General features: G+C 41.9%; 1 protein-coding gene across 4 annotated transcripts in view; it reads left to right on the plus strand.

The window, feature by feature from the left end:
* The window catches only part of NEK11 (NIMA related kinase 11), a 269,503-nt gene that overhangs the window by 216,181 nt on the left and 36,784 nt on the right, over positions 1 to 16,538 (plus strand). For 2 of the 4 annotated variants that reach the window (XM_047875528.1, XM_047875529.1), the window contains one exon: positions 1,676 to 1,772. The exons of the other annotated variants lie outside the window; for them this stretch is intronic. In XM_047875528.1, coding sequence (XP_047731484.1) covers positions 1,676 to 1,772 — 97 coding nt within the window. The remainder of the gene's footprint in view (positions 1 to 1,675; positions 1,773 to 16,538) is intronic. 4 annotated transcript variants of the gene reach the window in all.

Here is a 16,538-nt window from a genome sequence, read left to right on the forward strand (position 1 = left end):
GGATGGGCTAAATGGGAAAGGGGCATTAAGGAATCTACTCCTGAAATCATTGTTGCACTATATGCTAAGTTTATGTAAATTATAAAATAAATAAATTATTTTTTTAAAAAGGCATCCAGGTTAGAAAAGAAGTAAAACTATCTCTACTTAAAGATAACATGTTCTGGGGCGCCTGGGTGGCTCTGTCAGTTAAGCGTCCGACTTCGGGTCAGGTCATGATCTTGCGGTCTGTGGGTTCAAGCCCCGCGTCGGGCTCTGTGCTGACATCTCAGAGCCTGGAGCCTGTTTCAGATTCTATGTCTCCCTCTTCCTCTGACCCTCCCCTGTTCATGCTCTCTCTCTCTGTCTCAAAAATAAATAAATGTTAAAAAAAAAAATAACATGTTCTTGTATGTAGAAAACCCTAAGAAATCCACTAAAAACTGTTAACACTAATAAACAAGCAAGATTGCAGGATACAAGATCAATACACTAAAACCAGTTGTATTTCTATACACTAGCAGTGAACATTTCAAAAATGAATTAACATCAAAATAAAATACTTAAGTATCAAAAATAGCATCAAAATAGCATCAAAAAAGTATAAATTTAATATGATACATGCCTTATGCTGAGATCAACTTTGGAAGCACAAAGAACAGGGTAAAAAATATTTGCAAATTCTATATCAAATAAAAGTTTAATATCCATAATATGTAAAGAACTACAACTCAACAACAAAAATACAAACAACTCAATTTAAAAATGGGCAAAGTACTTGAATAGACCTTTTTTCTTAAAGATCTATAAATGGCCAAAAGCCACATGAAAACTCATTAAGGAAATGCAAATCAAAGCCACAATGAGATACCGCTTCACATCCACTAGGATGGCTATAATTTAAAAACCAGAAAATAACAGTGTTGTTGAAGATGTGGAAAGCCTCATACACTAATAGAGGGAATGTAAAATGGTGTAGCTGCTGTGGAAAACAGTCTGGTGGCTCCTCAATAAGCTAAGTATAGAATTAGTATATGACCCAGCAATTCCACTCCTGGATATATACTCAAAAGAATAGAAAATGGGTACTCAAAAACAGATTCTTGTAGGCCAATGTTTATTGCATAATTACTTATGACACTAAAAAGGTGGAAACAACTCAAGTGTCCATCAATAGATGAATGGTTAAACAGAGCGTGATATATACATGCAATGAATATTATTCAGGTATAGAAAGGAAGGCCTAATACATGCCACACACTGATGAACCTTGAAAACAGTATGCTAAATGAAATAAGCCAGATACAAAAGGATACATATTGTATGATTTCATACCACACTTGCCGAAAGAGACTGCCAAAGGCTCCTCGAGAACGTTTGCTTTTCTGTAGATGCATTTCCCCTAAGTTCTCTCCGATAAAATCCTGTCTTTTAAATAGCAGTGTCCCATTTAAATAATCCTTTCTGACAGAGGCTTGGCCCTGGAATTCCTGGTACATATTAAAACTATAAATAATCCTGTCATTAGGAATAAATCTCCTTAATGTTCATGTCATAACTGAATTCACCTCTAATTAATGTAGCATTACCTAGTGGCACAGGTGGATTAACTTCTGTTTTCTGATTGCCCTTGAATGTTGCCTGGAAGTTGCCGGGGTGCTGATGAAGTCAATAAGGGCTGTGCATTGATTTTCAGATGCGAGGACGATCCCCAGCACAGCTCCAGACATGTCCCTGGGACTAACAACGTTCAACAGCACAGTGGCCGCGACCAAGATGAAACACATGAGGGAGTAAGTAGCATGTTGCCTGACCCCTAGGAGAGTGGAACATCAGACCATATTGACAAGGAGTGTGATCCTATCACGTAATGCTATTCCACTTGGACACCACAGACATAACAGCTGTGCTCTTCTAGAAGCTGGTGTAAAAACTCAGTTGGAAAGGCCTGAATCTGCATCAAAAACTCCTGCTGTGGTCTGAATGTGTGCCCCCCTCCCACAAATTCATATGTTGAAATCCTAACCTCCAGAGGACATGTTAATAGTAGGTGGAGCCTTTGGGAAGTGCTTAAATCATGGCACTTAATGACTGGCACATAGGCCTTATGAATGGGATTGGTGCCTTGTAACAGAGGTTCCAGAGAGCTCCCTAGCCCCTGGTGCCATGTGGGGACGCAGGGAGCAGTTGCTGGCTTTGAACCAGGAAGAGGGCCCTCACCAGAAGCTGACCATGCAGGTGCTTTGGTCTTGGACTTCTCAGCCTCCAGGACTGTGAGCAATGCATCTCTGTTGTTGATAAGCTACGCAGTCTATGGTAGGCTGTAGCAGCCCTGAAGAATAAAGACAGCACTGGTTACAGGCTTCTGGGCAAAGAAGAAACCCCAGCCTCCTAGTCCAAATTTTCCTGGACAATTCATGTCTGTAGATCAGGAGTTGACAAATTCTCTCTATAAGGGGTGATGTAATAAATACTTTAGGTTCTGTGGGCCGTAGAATTTCTGTCACAATCACTCAACTCTGCTGTTGTAACACAAAAGCAGCCTTAGCCAATATATAAATAAGTAAACGTGGCTGTGCTTCAATAAAACATAGTTTCAGCCTGAAATTTGAATTTCATACAATTTTCAAGTATCACAAAATATTATTATTTTGATTTTTTCAACCATTTAAAAATGTAAAAACAATTCTTAGCTCACAAAATGTACAAAAAGCAAGTGACAGGCCACTGATTTGGCCTGTGGCTCTATCATTTGAAGACCCCTGCTAAACTTCTAAAGTCTCCTTCCTGTATTGGCGCTGTTCATGAACAGTTAGGGAAGTTAGGCAAAAATTATTTTTCAGTCGATTTTCATTTAGATTGTTCTTGCAACACCACACATCATCACACAGGTTGATGTTTGAAAGCAAAGGAGAGGGGTGCCTGGGTGGCTCTGTCAGTTAAGCATCCAACTCTTGATTGTACCTCAGGCCTTGGTCTCAGGGTCATAAGTTTAAGCCCTGCCTTGGGCTCCATGCTGGGCCTATTTAAGCAAGAGAGAAAGAGAGAGAGGGAAAGAAAGAAAGGGGGAGGGAGGAAGGAAGGAAGCAAAGGAGAAAAAAGTGATGAAAATTATTTCTAAACTTAAAGCTGGTAATGTATTTTCTTTTTCTTTCATGAACTTTCATTTAGTTTATTTTTTTTGAAGTTCTTTTTTTCTTTTTTTTTAAATATGAAATTTATTGTCAAATTGGTTTCCATACAACACCCAGTGCTCATGCCAACAGGTGCCATGCTCAATACTCATCACCCACCCTTCCCTCCCTCCCACCCCCCATCAGCCCTCAGTTTGTTCTCAGTTTTTAAAGGTCTCTTATATGTTGGCTCCCTCCCTCTCTAACCTTTTTTTTTCCTTCCCCTCCCTCTTGGTCTTTTCTTAAGTTTCTCAGGATCCACATAAGAGTGAAAACATATAGTATCTGTCTTTCTCTGTATGACTTATTTCACTTAGCATAACACTCTCCAGTTCCATTCACGTTGCTACAAAGGGCCATATTTCATTCTTTCTCATTGCCAAGTAGTATTCCATTGTGTATATAAACCACAATTTCTTTTTTTTCTTTTTTTCTTTTTCAATATATGAAATTTATTGTCAAATTGGTTTCCATACAACACCCAGTGCTCATCCCAAAAGGTGCCCTCCTCAATACCCATTACCCACCCTCCCCGCCCTCCCATGCCCCATCAACCCTCAGTTTGTTCTCAGTTTTTAAGAGTCTCTTATGCTTTGGCTCTCTCCCACTCTAACCTCTTTTTTTTTTTCCTTCCCCTCCTCCATGGGTTTCTGTTAAGTTTCTCAGGATCCACATAAAAGTGAAACCATATGGTATCTGTCTTTCTCTGTATGGCTTATTTCACTTAGCATCACACTCTCCAGTTCCATCCACATTGCTACAAAAGGCCATATTTCATTTTTTCTCATTGCCACGTAATATTCCATTGTGTATATAAACCACAGTTTCTTTATCCATTCATCAGTTGATGGACATTTAGGCTCTTTCCATAATTTGGCTATTGTTGAGAGTGCTGCTATAAACATTGGGGTACACGTGCCCCTATGCATCAGTACTCCTGTATCCTTTGAGTAAATTCCTAGCAGTGCTATTGCTGGGTCATAGGGTAGGTCTGTTTTTAATTTTTTGAGGAATCTCCACACTGCTTTCCACAGTGGCTGCACCAATTTGCATTCCCACTAACAGTGCAAGAGGGTTCCCGATTCTCCACATCCTCTCCAGCATCTACAGTCTCCTGATTTGTTCATTTCGGCCACTCTGACTGGCGTGAGGTGATATCTGAGTGTGGTTTTGATTTGTATTTCCCTGATAAGGAGCGACGTTGAGCATCTTTTCATGTGCCTGTTGGCCATCCGGATGTCTTCTTTAGAGAAGTGTCTATTCATGTTTTCTGCCCATTTCTTCACTGGGTTATTTGTTTTTTGGGTGTGGAGTTTGGTGAGCTCTTTATAGATTTTGGAGACTAGCCCTTTGTCCGATATGTCATTTGCAAATATCTTTTCCCATTCCGTTGTTTGCCTTTGAGTTTTGTTGGTTGTTTCCTTTGCTGTGCAGAAGCTTTTTATCTTCATAAGGTCCCAGTAATTCACTTTTGCTTTAAATTCCCTTGCCTTTGGGGATGTGTCGAGTAAGAGATTGCTACGGCTGAGGTCAGAGAGGTCTTTTCCTGCTTTCTCCTCTAAGGTTTTGATGGTTTCCTGTCTCACATTTAGGTCCTTTATCCATTTTGAGTTTATTTTTGTGAATGGTGTGAGAAAGTGGTCTAGTTTCAACCTTCTGCATGTTGCTGTCCAGTTCTCCCAGCACCATTTGTTAAAGAGGCTGTCTTTTTTCCATTGGATGTTCTTTCCTGCTTTGTCAAAGATGAGTTGGCCATACGTTTGTGGGTCTAGTTCTGGGGTTTCTATTCTATTCCATTGCTCTATGTGTCTGTTTTTGTGCCAATACCATGCTGTCTTGATGATTACAGCTTTGTAGTAGAGGCTAAAGTCTGGGATTGTGATGCCTCCTGCTTTGGTCTTCTTCTTCAAAATTACTTTGGTTATTCGGGGCCTTTTGTGGTTCCATATGAATTTTAGGATGGCTTGTTCTAGTTTCGAGAAGAATGCTGGTGCAATTTTGATTGGGATTGCATTGAATGTGTAGATAGCTTTGGGTAGTATTGACATTTTGACAATATTTATTCTTTCAATCTGTGAGCACAGAATGTGTTTCCATTTCTTTATATCTTCTTCAATTTCCTTCATAAGCTTTCTATAGTTTTCAGCATACAGATCCTTTACATCTTTGGTTAGATTTATTCCTAGGTATTTTATGCTTCTTGGTGCAATTGTGAATGGGATCAGTTTATTTGTCTTTCTGTTGCTTCATTATTAGTGTATGGGGCGCCTGGGTGGCGCAGTCGGTTAAGCGTCCGACTTCAGCCAGGTCACGATCTCGCGGTCCATGAGTTCGAGCCCCACGTCAGGCTCTGGGCTGATGGCTCGGAGGCTGGAGCCTGTTTCCGATTCTGTGTCTCCCTCTTTCTCTGTCCCTCCCCTGTTCATGCTCTGTCTCTCTCTGTCCCAAAAATAAATAAACGTTGAAAAAAAAAATGAAAAAAAAAAAAGAGTGAGGTTGGCCCAGTTGGGTGGGGCTCAGTGTAACGGCTCCATCTCCACTAAATGGCACTGCTAACCTACTGGAGTGGAGTGTTGTGGAACTCCTAGGTGCATATGCGCATGTGCGGGAGCAGTGAAAATGGCGTTGCCCAGCTACCCAGTCTCTAGTATCGGAGCTCTGTTCTCCCCGATCAGCAATTGCACACCTGTCCTCTGTCTTCAGCTTTCGTCCACTCCCTACTTTTTCACTGTCTGTGATCAAGCCCCAGGCAGTACCCTCTCTCCCAGGTTTTCCCCAACTGCTACTTCTGAAGGACTGCGGCTTTGTCCCATTCTGCCCCTCTGTGGGAGCGTCTCACTGAGCAATGGCCGAACAATGGCCGAATGTCAGCTGCACCCAGGAATGCTTGCTGGACCCTGCCACTGCCTGTGCCCTAAGACTGCAGCCAGGTGCCAGCTCGCCCCAGAGAAAGTTTGCGAGATAGTGTAGCAGTAGCTTTTCAGGGATTATGGAAAATCACAACACATCTGGCCCCAGGTTTCATTCCCAACGACATTCCAGCACCAGCGAATGTGGCTGTTCTCTGGGGTCTGCTGGGACCAGGAGGCTTCAACAGTGTCTACCAAATGTCCTTCCAGCAGTGGAACCACTTTTCTCCATGTGGCCCAAGAACCTCCCAGACCCCACTCTGCTCCTGCGGATTCGCCCTTCCCACCAGAGCACCGCCAGGTATGGAGCTGCAGAGTTTCATACTTTGTGCTCCCCTTGTTTATGGTTTTAATGGAATTTAAACCCTCTCTTTCTCCTTTCTCCCTTTTTAGTTTAGTTCTTGCCACTGTTTCCAATTTTCCACTTTCTCTCCAGCTGCTTTTGGGGGTGTTGCTTTTCCCGTATTCTCCCCACCCACCCCCCCGCCCCATCTCCATCCTCTCTCTGCCCACAAAAGCACCTCCCTGCCCTCTGTGGCTTCTCGCTCCCCAAGTTCACTTCTCCGTGCCACGTACCTGCTTAATTCTGTGATTCAGGTTGTGCAGATTGTTTTCTTAATCCTCCAATCAGTTTTCTAGGTGTGAAGGATGGTTTGGTGTTGGTCTGGCTGTATTTCATGGACATGAGATACACGAAAAACTCCCATGCTGTTCCGCCATCTTGGCTCCTCCCTCTGGTTATCTTTCAACGGGTGTGCCTCTGCGGATCAGTGTCCCTCTATCAGGGCTGAGTGTCTTCTGAGGCTGTTGTGTTTCCTCTTCTAAGTCGCAGAGCATGGCCAGAAGAGAGAGAGCCTTGCCACATGCTCTCACATTCTTAGTGCAGTGACTTACTGTGTGCTCTGCACATGACAGCAACTGTTGGGGCACAAAGACCAATGAATGACCTTTGTCCCAGGGAAGGTGTAAGGCAGAGAAAGCACCAAACTTCAAAGTGGAAAGCGAAATAACAAGACAATGGTTTTATTATATGAGGTAACAGTTAAGAAAAGCCCCCAAGTGGGACCATGGCCATGTGCCAAATGGAGCAGGTGGTGAGAGCTTCCAGATCAGAAAGGGGAAGTCAAGGAGGAAACTTGGCTTTGTCCTTACTAGGGAGGTAGGATTTGGAAAGGTAAATAGAAGAAAGGTGAGGCTGGAAGCCAGCATATATGGAGTCTGAGTCATGACTTCACCAATAAACAGTTTTCAGACCCTAGGCAAGTGATTTTCAAAGGTTCAGTTTCCTCACTGCACAATGGTTATAACATTATTGCCACAGTCGGATCCCTGGGAAGGTAGACTTGGAGGTGGGGATTGCTGTGCAGGAGGTCTGTGAGGGGGTGTTCATGATGCCAGCACATGTAGAAAGGAGGGGAAGGAAGTGGACTATGCACAGGGACACATCAGCCTGTGCCATGGTCTCAGTGGAGGCCTCGACGGACCCTGCAGAGAACTCTGAAGCTTGGATGGCCCTCCAGAACTGTCCAGAGTTCAGGTGAGAGGGCCAGGCCTTTGCAGCCCCAGGTCAGTCAAGGACTGGATATGGGCCATTTAGGAAGGGATTGTGACTGAAAAGGACATTCTCCAGGCAAGGTTCTCCACCAGTGGTACCCCCCACAGTGGGAGAGTACCTGCAGGGCCTGCTACGATGAGCAAGTAATGTAATGCATATCAAACTGATACATACAAGAGGCATTCTTAAGGAAAAATCAAGTATTTAGTGCCTATCATTAAGGAGTAAAGAAGATAGCTTTTTATTCAAAAGACTGTAAGGAAGGGCATACAAGTGATGTATTTCAGGGATACTAATTATATCAGGCCAATAGTGTTAATTTTTTCAAATTTTATTTTCAAAAATATTAAGCCTATAGAAATGTTGAAAGAATAGCACAGTAAATACTGACATATGCTTCACCTAGATTCACCAGTTGTTAACATTTTGTCACATTTGCATTAGCTGTTCACATCCATATTTATACATGATTATAATAATTATTACTGTGTCATTTGAGAATAAATTTCACTCATCATGATCTTTCACACCTAAATATTTAAGTGTGAAACTCCAAAGAACATGGATATTCTCTTATGTAATCTCAGCAAATTATTAAATTTAAGATATTTCACATTGATATATACCATAGACTACACTAACCAACATTCAAATTTCACCGACTGACCGAATAATACCCTTTGTAGCAATACTTTTTTTCCGACCCAGGATACATGCCAGTTTCACACATTACATTTAGTTGTTAGGTCTCTTTGGTGTCATTTATTCTGAAACAGCTCCTCAGTTATTTGTTGTCTTTCATGGCATTGACATTTTTTACGAGTACAAGATGGGCTATTTTGTACAATGCCCCTCAATTTGGGTTTGTCTATTATTCCTTTGTGATTAGATCTAGGTTTTACTTTTTTGTTATGGTATCCTATATAAATGATGCTGTGTCCTTCTGAATTTTTAAAAATTTAACTTGGGAAGTTACAGATAGTAGTCAGGATAGTATAATTAATCCCATTGGATTCATCAGTCAGCTAAACAATTATCAACCCATGGTAAACCTTGTTTTATCTCTACTTCCAACTATTCACCTATGTTATTTTTAAGGGACTCCCATTCACCATATCTTTTCATCCATTAATTTTTCAGTAATATGTGAATTTGAACCTGTTCCTTGACATCTCTCTTTGGGTGTCCTTGAGGCATTTCAAATTCAGGATGTCCAAAACTGAACTCCTGGTTTCCCTCCCAAACCTCCTCCCTTCACAGCCTTCCCCATCTTTACGTAAGAAAGGTAAGATCTAGGGAAGAACAAACCTTCCAGTTCAGTTATCAGTGCTTCTAAAGGCTTAGTGTGTGGTGGTTTAGGGGTGTCAGACAAGTGGCCTCATCATCTCCCACAGTGAGAATGTAAAGCTGTCTAAGGAAACTGGGGGGTAATGCATGTGGTGACCCCCTGCCGTGTTTCTTCTAGTTCTCCCAGCTGCCGTGTGTCTTCTAGTTCTCTCCAAGCTCCCTTGTCAAGTTTAGTGAGCATTCATGTATGCAGTGCCAGGCCTAGAGCAGACCCTGGTATAGTGGTCAGGATGGAGGGTGTGAAGCAGGGAGACAGCAATTGCTGCAATTTGAATCCCTGCTCATCATTACTAGTGTGCATCCTTGGACAAATTACCCCACCTCCTTGTACCTGAGATTTCTCATCGGAAAGTAGGGCCAATATTGGTTCCTACTTCACAGGGTTGTTGTGAGGTGATCTCATGTTGAGATCATGAATGTATGGAATGCACTTAGGGTAGTTTGTGGCACATACTATATACTCAATAAAATGTTAACAACTTACAATATGACTCTCAATATCCATGTGGTTGCTTCCTCTTGAAAAGCCCCAAGTGAAGTATCTGAAGGTGCTGGCATGTGTTAGTCTGCTAAGTGATGTTTTATACCTAAGGGCATCTGTGGGCGAAGAAGCTGTGAAGATATTTATATAGTGTTTTTGTGGGTTTTTTTTAAGCATGCAAAAAGAAGTGCCAGGTCTCAGGGAAAATATCAGGAAGTTGTTGAATATAAAAACCAGCCCTTTACCATCCTCCAACACTTAATTCCCTGTCACAGGTACTTCTTACTCCTTTGGGAGACCACTCCACAGATGAAACTCACTGCTGGGGGCATGGACAGCACTGGGTGTTAGCAGCTATTAGGTGGTGCCACTCAAAGTCTTTAGATTATCAGCAGAATCACAGGAAACCAGTATTGACTTCCTTCCTAAGTAATTTCCATGCACATATTAAGAAAGGTTGCTATTCATATACGGATGGATGGATGGATGGATGGATGGATGGATGGATGGCCCTTTGTGACTTCATGGGCTTCTGTTGCTTCAAAGAACTCCTGAAGCTTCTACCCTCACAGCAAGGGTAGAAGGGTAGAAATCCAAAAGGGTTTCTGTTGAGAAGAGTTTTCTTTACCACCATTAGCTGGATTTGATTCCAGGCCTGGCTCCAGAATGGTCCAGTTGGTCAGCTCTCAGCTCTGAGGGGAGTAAGTGACACACTATTGCTAAAGGATCGATCCTCTAACTCTAATACACAGGCCAAGACAACGTGTCATGCCACGAAGGTGTTTTTCAACCTGAATGAATAGTTCTCCTGACCTTTATATATCAAGTAATCTCACTAGAATCCTTGGCTTTGCTACTTAGGTATGGTCCATAGACCAACAGCATGGAGATCACCTAGAAGCTTGTGAGAAATGCAGAATGTCTGCCCTCACACCTCCTAACTTAGAATCTGCATTTTAATAAGTTCCTGGGAGAATCATATCCATATTAAAGTTTGAGAAGCACTGAATCTAAAGTATTTTACCTGGAGGGAGTTTGTTACCAGAGTATGAGTTGGGATCACCTTAATAAAAGCCAAATATAATATAAAAATATACCTATGTCTTTAAGGCCTCAATTTTTTATTCTTTTTTATTTACTTGTTTTCTATTTTATTAAGGAAGGTATAATTTATTTCTAATAAAGATTACCTTTTTTAGTGTATAGTTCTATGAGTTTTGACAAATGTGTAACAATAAAATTCACTCTATTTACCATATAGCTCTATCAGTTTTGATAAGTGCATATAGCTATATAACCATCGTCACTGTCAAGATTATAGAAGTTTCTATAGAAGATTATAGAACCTCCAAATATTCCTTGTGCTTCTTCTTTGTAACCCATCTCTCCCATCATACCCTGCCCCTGTCAACCACTGATCTGTTTTCTGTCCCTATAGTTTTATCTTTTCCAGAATATCATGTAAGTGGGCTCATCACTGAGCATTATTGGTCCTAATTGTAAATGGATGGTAGTTGTGGATATGGATCTAAATCTGTGAACTAGATATGTTAGACATTTGTAGTAGTTTTTTTCCTTTGTTTCCCATAGAATTGTTACAAGGAGAGCCAGGTTTAGTGTATAGTTTCAGGCACCTCATGAGCATTTGTCCTAAAGGTTTGTGGACCCACTAAGCCTGCTATTAGAGGGACTCACTACCCAGGAAATTCTGAAGATGAACTTCTGGTTTCCCTGTCAGGGACTCATCAGGTTCTTACAGTGGTCAAGAGGTCTTACTGCCTGGAAACCATGGGCAGAGGGGTGGACTCTAACATCCTGCTCAGTGGGACAAAGTTCTAGGCATGGGACCCACCTTACTAAGACTCAGCCTGAGAACGGGCACCTATGGAGAAGGCCTAAAGGTCTCAGGGAGCTTCTGAGCCCATTTCTCCAGTTGGAAGTCAATGCCCTGAGAAACATCCGGGCCCTAAATTTTCTTAATGAGAGGGATGGGAGCTCTTTGTGGTGACCACAGCTCTGAATCACCTCTGCATTGATAATTAATGCACAGGCACAGGAAAAACAAAGTATCTGTCTGCATAGATGTGTGTTTTCTCTTTGGAAAATACAGTGACACATGTATCAGGCTTCTTGAAGTTGTCCGTAGCTCATTGATGTTCTGGTCTTTTTTCAGGCCTTTTCTCCCTCTCTCTGTTTCATTTTGAGTAGTTTCTAATGCTATGTTTTCAACTTAACTCATCTTTTCCTCTGCAATGTGTGATCTGCTGTTAATCCCAATCAGTATATTTTTCATCTGAGATACTATAGTTTTCATCTCTATAAGTTTGATTTGAGTCTCTTTTTAAAATATTTTTCACGTATTTGATTAACATGGTCAATATATTTTCTAGTTACTTGAACAAGTATAATATAGTTTCATTATTTTGGTGTTCTTATCTGCTAATGCTAATATGTGTCATTTCTGTGTCAATTGGTTCATTTTTCTCCTAATTATGGGTAATATTTTTCTACTGCCTGGTATTCCTGGTAATCTTTGCTTGAATGTCTGGCATCGTGAATTTTACTTTGTTGAGTGCTGGTTATTTTTGTATTTTTGTATTCCAACAAGTAGTCTCAAGCTTTGTTTTAGCATTCAGTTAAATGAGTAGGAAACAATTTGATACAATTGGGTCTTACTTCTGAGCTTTGTCACGTGGGACCCCCGGCAGCCTTCAAGCTATGGCTGATCATAGCCCATTACTGAGGTGACCCTTCTGTGTACTCTACCTAATGACCAGTGAGTTGTCGGGTTTCATAATGAATGACAACCTGGCAGGTATGAAGAGGCAGTCTTCATAAAAAGTTTCATAAAGCAGTTTCCTCTTTATAACTCTTTTGCATGGTTCTTTCCTTCACCTCCGTAATTTCCTCACGTGCATGCAACCCATTTCTATTTAACTGAATCATTAGGCTCCATGTGGGTATATAAAAGTTTATTTGGTTCACATATTTAGAAACTGTTTTTGTTTTACTTTTGTTTCTTAATTATGTAAAGTGGTTCCATGGGTCCAAAGTCAAATCCATAAAAAGGCATATTTAAAGAAGATAGCTTCTATCCTTGATCCCTTACCCTATTCTCTCCCTTCCACAAATGGGAATCATTAAAAAAAATGCATGGCTCATCCTTTCATTTAAAAAAGATATTCAAATAAAGGTATCATGTTTCTCACTTCTTAAGAAATTGGCAACACATTATACACACTTTGGTCTGTTTCACCTGGCAATATATCCTCGGGATTACTTCACAGTAGTGTATAGCGATGGGCGCCATTCCTTTTCACAGCTTCCAAGATGTCCTTTGTGCGGAGGGACTGTTGTTTATTCACCCTTTCCCCAGATGGACATATGGGTTTTTCCAGGCTTTAGCTATTACAGGTAGTACTATAATGAATACCCTGTACATTTACCTTTTTTGTTTTATTTCCAGTTTATCTTTGAGATAGATTTCTAGAGTCGGAATTGCTTGATCAGAAAGTAAATGAATATATAGTTCTGGTAGGTATCACCGAATGCCATTTTGCATTCCAACCCAGCAGTGTATGCAAGTGCCTCTTCTCCGGTTTCTCCACAGAGTATGTTATCAAACTTTTGGATTTTATGTTTTCTACTATCTTCCTCTCTCTCTCTCTCTCTCTCTCTCTCTCTCTCTCTCTCTCTCTCTCCCCCTCTCTCTAGTAAACTTAGTCTTTTACCTTGTGACCTATTTGCTTTTGGTATATTTTTTGGAATATAGAAAGTTGTATTTTCATCTCTGTCAGCAAACACACTTGAGAGTCAGGAACAGAAAATGTCTCTAAGTCTAGACTTGCAGTGGAAGAGAAGAAGCCACTTTTGGCCTCAGGGTTCAGCTGAGCTTTTCAACCCAGTTTACCAGAAATGTTGTTTATTGAGAATCAAATGCTGTTGCTCACATGGGTTAATAAAAAGTGATACTTTGGCAGGGGGAGAGGGTTAGTGATTTTTGTGAATTACCTAAATGAGGTGAAGAAACTCACGGTGCCCTAACATGTTGGAGGAATCGCTTTTCCAGAAGTGTTGGTTTTGGTGTCACCGGTCGTAGCTGATGAACACCTAGAGTCGGTGTGGTGATGTGCGGCATCATGCCCATTGGGCATTGCTCTCCTGTAAGTAGGCAGTGAATAGATAGTCTTTGTTGAAGAGGACGGGAGGAAAGGTGGTTCCCGTGGAGCTGCCTAGTGTGTTTGGTGAGATGCACTCACGACTTACCTGTGTGAGCATGCCCGACACAGTGCGTGCCACCTTGATACTCAGAACTGGTTTATGTATTTGTGGGTGTGCATCATAGAGGCCTGTCCTTGGCCGGATGACACTAGATCCTGTGTTAGCTGCTGCAGCTGCAGAGCCCTCTTTGAGTGCTACAGGGCTGTGGAGAATTTTCTGGCAATTTCATTGTTGAACTCTCTTGTCCACTGTTTGAAAAGGTCTGGGCAAGGTTAGAGCACAGCTCTGGCCGAGTGCTGTGATGAGGGCTGAAGTCAACTATTTAGAGGCTGCAGAAGGCACAAGGAGGTTCTATAGTAACCCTGAGGTCAAACATAGTAATTGGTTCAGTCTCAGCTAGCTGCCTCAGAAGTTCTTGAAATTTTTCTTTCACTTTCAATCACAGGATGACCTTGACCGAAGAAGGTCAAACTGGAAATGAGAAGCCCATGACCTTTATTGTTCTTCTTGTTAACCTGATACATGGCTTATCATGCAGTAGCAATCACTTGTAAAAGAAAATGGTGGTGGAGCGTTAAGCACTTGCTAAAATACTTCCAAGATGGAGTAGCATGAGGTTTGTAATAGTATCAGCTCAGGTTCTAAACTGGACCAAAGCCGTAGCAATGTTTATGTGAAGGGAAGCTTGCTTTCAATGCCCAGAGGTGTGATAAGGAACGTGTGCTAAGCCAGACACCCGCTACCACCGGCGGCTCTCACCACACATCTGTGAGATGGCAAAACTCCCCATTTTATAAGTAAAGGAGTTGTATTTCAGGAGGTTAAGAAACCTCCCTACTGTCACCCAGCTAGTAAGTGGCAAGGCTATGTTTAGAATAGAAGTATGATTAATTCCAGGGCGCTTGGGTGGCTCAGTCAGTTAAGCAGCCAGCTTTGGCTCAGGTCATGATCTTCCGGTTCACCATTTCGAACCCTGTGCCGGGAGCCGGGAGCCTGCTGCAGATTCTGTGTCTCCTCTCTCTCTGCCCCTCCCCTACTTGTGCTCTATCTATCTACCTCTCTCTAAAAAATAAAACATTAAAAAATAATAATAAGCACCTAGGTGGCCATCGGTTAAGCTTCCAACTTCAGCTCAGATCATGATCTTACCATTCATGAGTTCATGCCCCACGTTGGGCTGAACTCGTTAGGCGCTGACAGCTCAGAGCCTAAAGCCTGTTTCGATTCTATGTCTTCCTCTCTTTGTCCCTCCCCTCTTGCACTCTGTCTCTGTCTCAAAAATAAATAAACATTAAAAAAATTTTTTTAATTAAAAAATAAAAAAAGAAGTATGGGTAATTCCAAAACTAGTGCTGCTAACCACAGCCAGGGTCGGATGGTGCCAGTGAGAGCCAAGTGACACAAAAGCCCGGGTCCCCATCAAGAACCCTAAATGTTCTAAATGTTCTAAAGGAGCCTTTTCATTCCCACGAGCCTTCCATGTGCCTGGCACCATGTTCTGCAACCTACTTGTGCTCATTTTGTCATAAGTACATGCAACCGCACCTTAAAGGTGAACAATGTGTGATTACAGAAAGGCCAACTGAGACACACAAGTCCAAAGCTAGCTTCCAGGCTCGGTCTGCCGCTCTCAAATCCTAGGTCCTGTTCCATGCCTTTCTGAGTTGGTGGGTATTTGGTCTCTATATTTTGACAGCATCTCATCGTCCCAGCCCAGGCTTCTCCTCTGTTAGATACATGTTTTTAATACAAAGAACTTGGCATTGCGGGATTTCCAAGTGCTTTCTGAATAAAGCTCATTCTATCTCACTGATTGAAATAACCTTTCAGTGGAGAAATAGATGATGTTCTCTTCTTCGCTTTCCAAATCTCGTTGAAGAGGTGTTAGTTATGCCTCCAACATTCCCTTCCTTTAATAAAAGGTCAGTGTCAGGCAGCAGCACTTCCGAAGGAACTGCTGATTGAAACCAGCATTTCAATTGCAAAACAACAAACAAAAACTTGTAGGAAAGGAAGGCTTGGTGACCAGCAAATGAGGGCTTCTGGCCTATGGAGCAGTGGTTCCAAATTTACTTATTAGGTTTAAGAGAGCCTTTACAGAGCTGGTCAGACTTCATACTCAGCTGTGTCAAGGTCTACGATCAATTAATTGTGTTTTTCTTGAGAGTCTGTCATGTGAGGTGCTAAGTGCTTGAGGTGCATAATGAGGGAGACACCTTACACCCTAGCTAAGGAGACTGGGCACCTGAAGTATGATTCACAAGACCGAGGAGAATGTCAAGCACCACCTGAGTGCAGCCAACACCCAGGGAGTTCAAGAGAGGGGTCCGTCTTTTTTTTTTTATATGAAATTTATTGACCTATTGGTTTCCATACAACACCCAGTGCTCATCCCAAAAGGTGCCCTCCTCAATACCCATCATCCACCCTCCCCTCCCTCCCACCCCCCATCAACCCTCAGTTTGTTCTCAGTTTTTAACAGTCTCTTATGCTTTGGCTCTCTCCCACTCTAACCTTTTTTTTTTTTCTTCCCCTCCCCCATGGGTTCCTGTTATGTTTCTCAGGATCCACATAAGAGTGAAACCATATGGTATCTGTCTTTCTCTGTATGGCTTATTTCACTTAGCATCACACTCTCCAGTTGCATCCACGTTGCTACAAAAGGCCATATTTCATTTTTTCTCATTGCCACGTAGTAATCCATTGTGTATATAAACCACAATTTCTTTATCCATTCATCAGTTGATGGACATTTAGGCTCTTTCCATAATTTGGCTATTGTTGAGAGTGCTGCTATAAACATTGGGGTACAAGTGCCCCTATGCATCAGTACTCCTGTACCCCTTGGGTAAATTCCTAGCAGTGCTATTGCT

Source organism: Prionailurus viverrinus, chromosome C2 (assembly GCF_022837055.1).
Source record: "Prionailurus viverrinus isolate Anna chromosome C2, UM_Priviv_1.0, whole genome shotgun sequence".
Classification (NCBI taxonomy): Eukaryota; Metazoa; Chordata; class Mammalia; order Carnivora; family Felidae; genus Prionailurus; species Prionailurus viverrinus.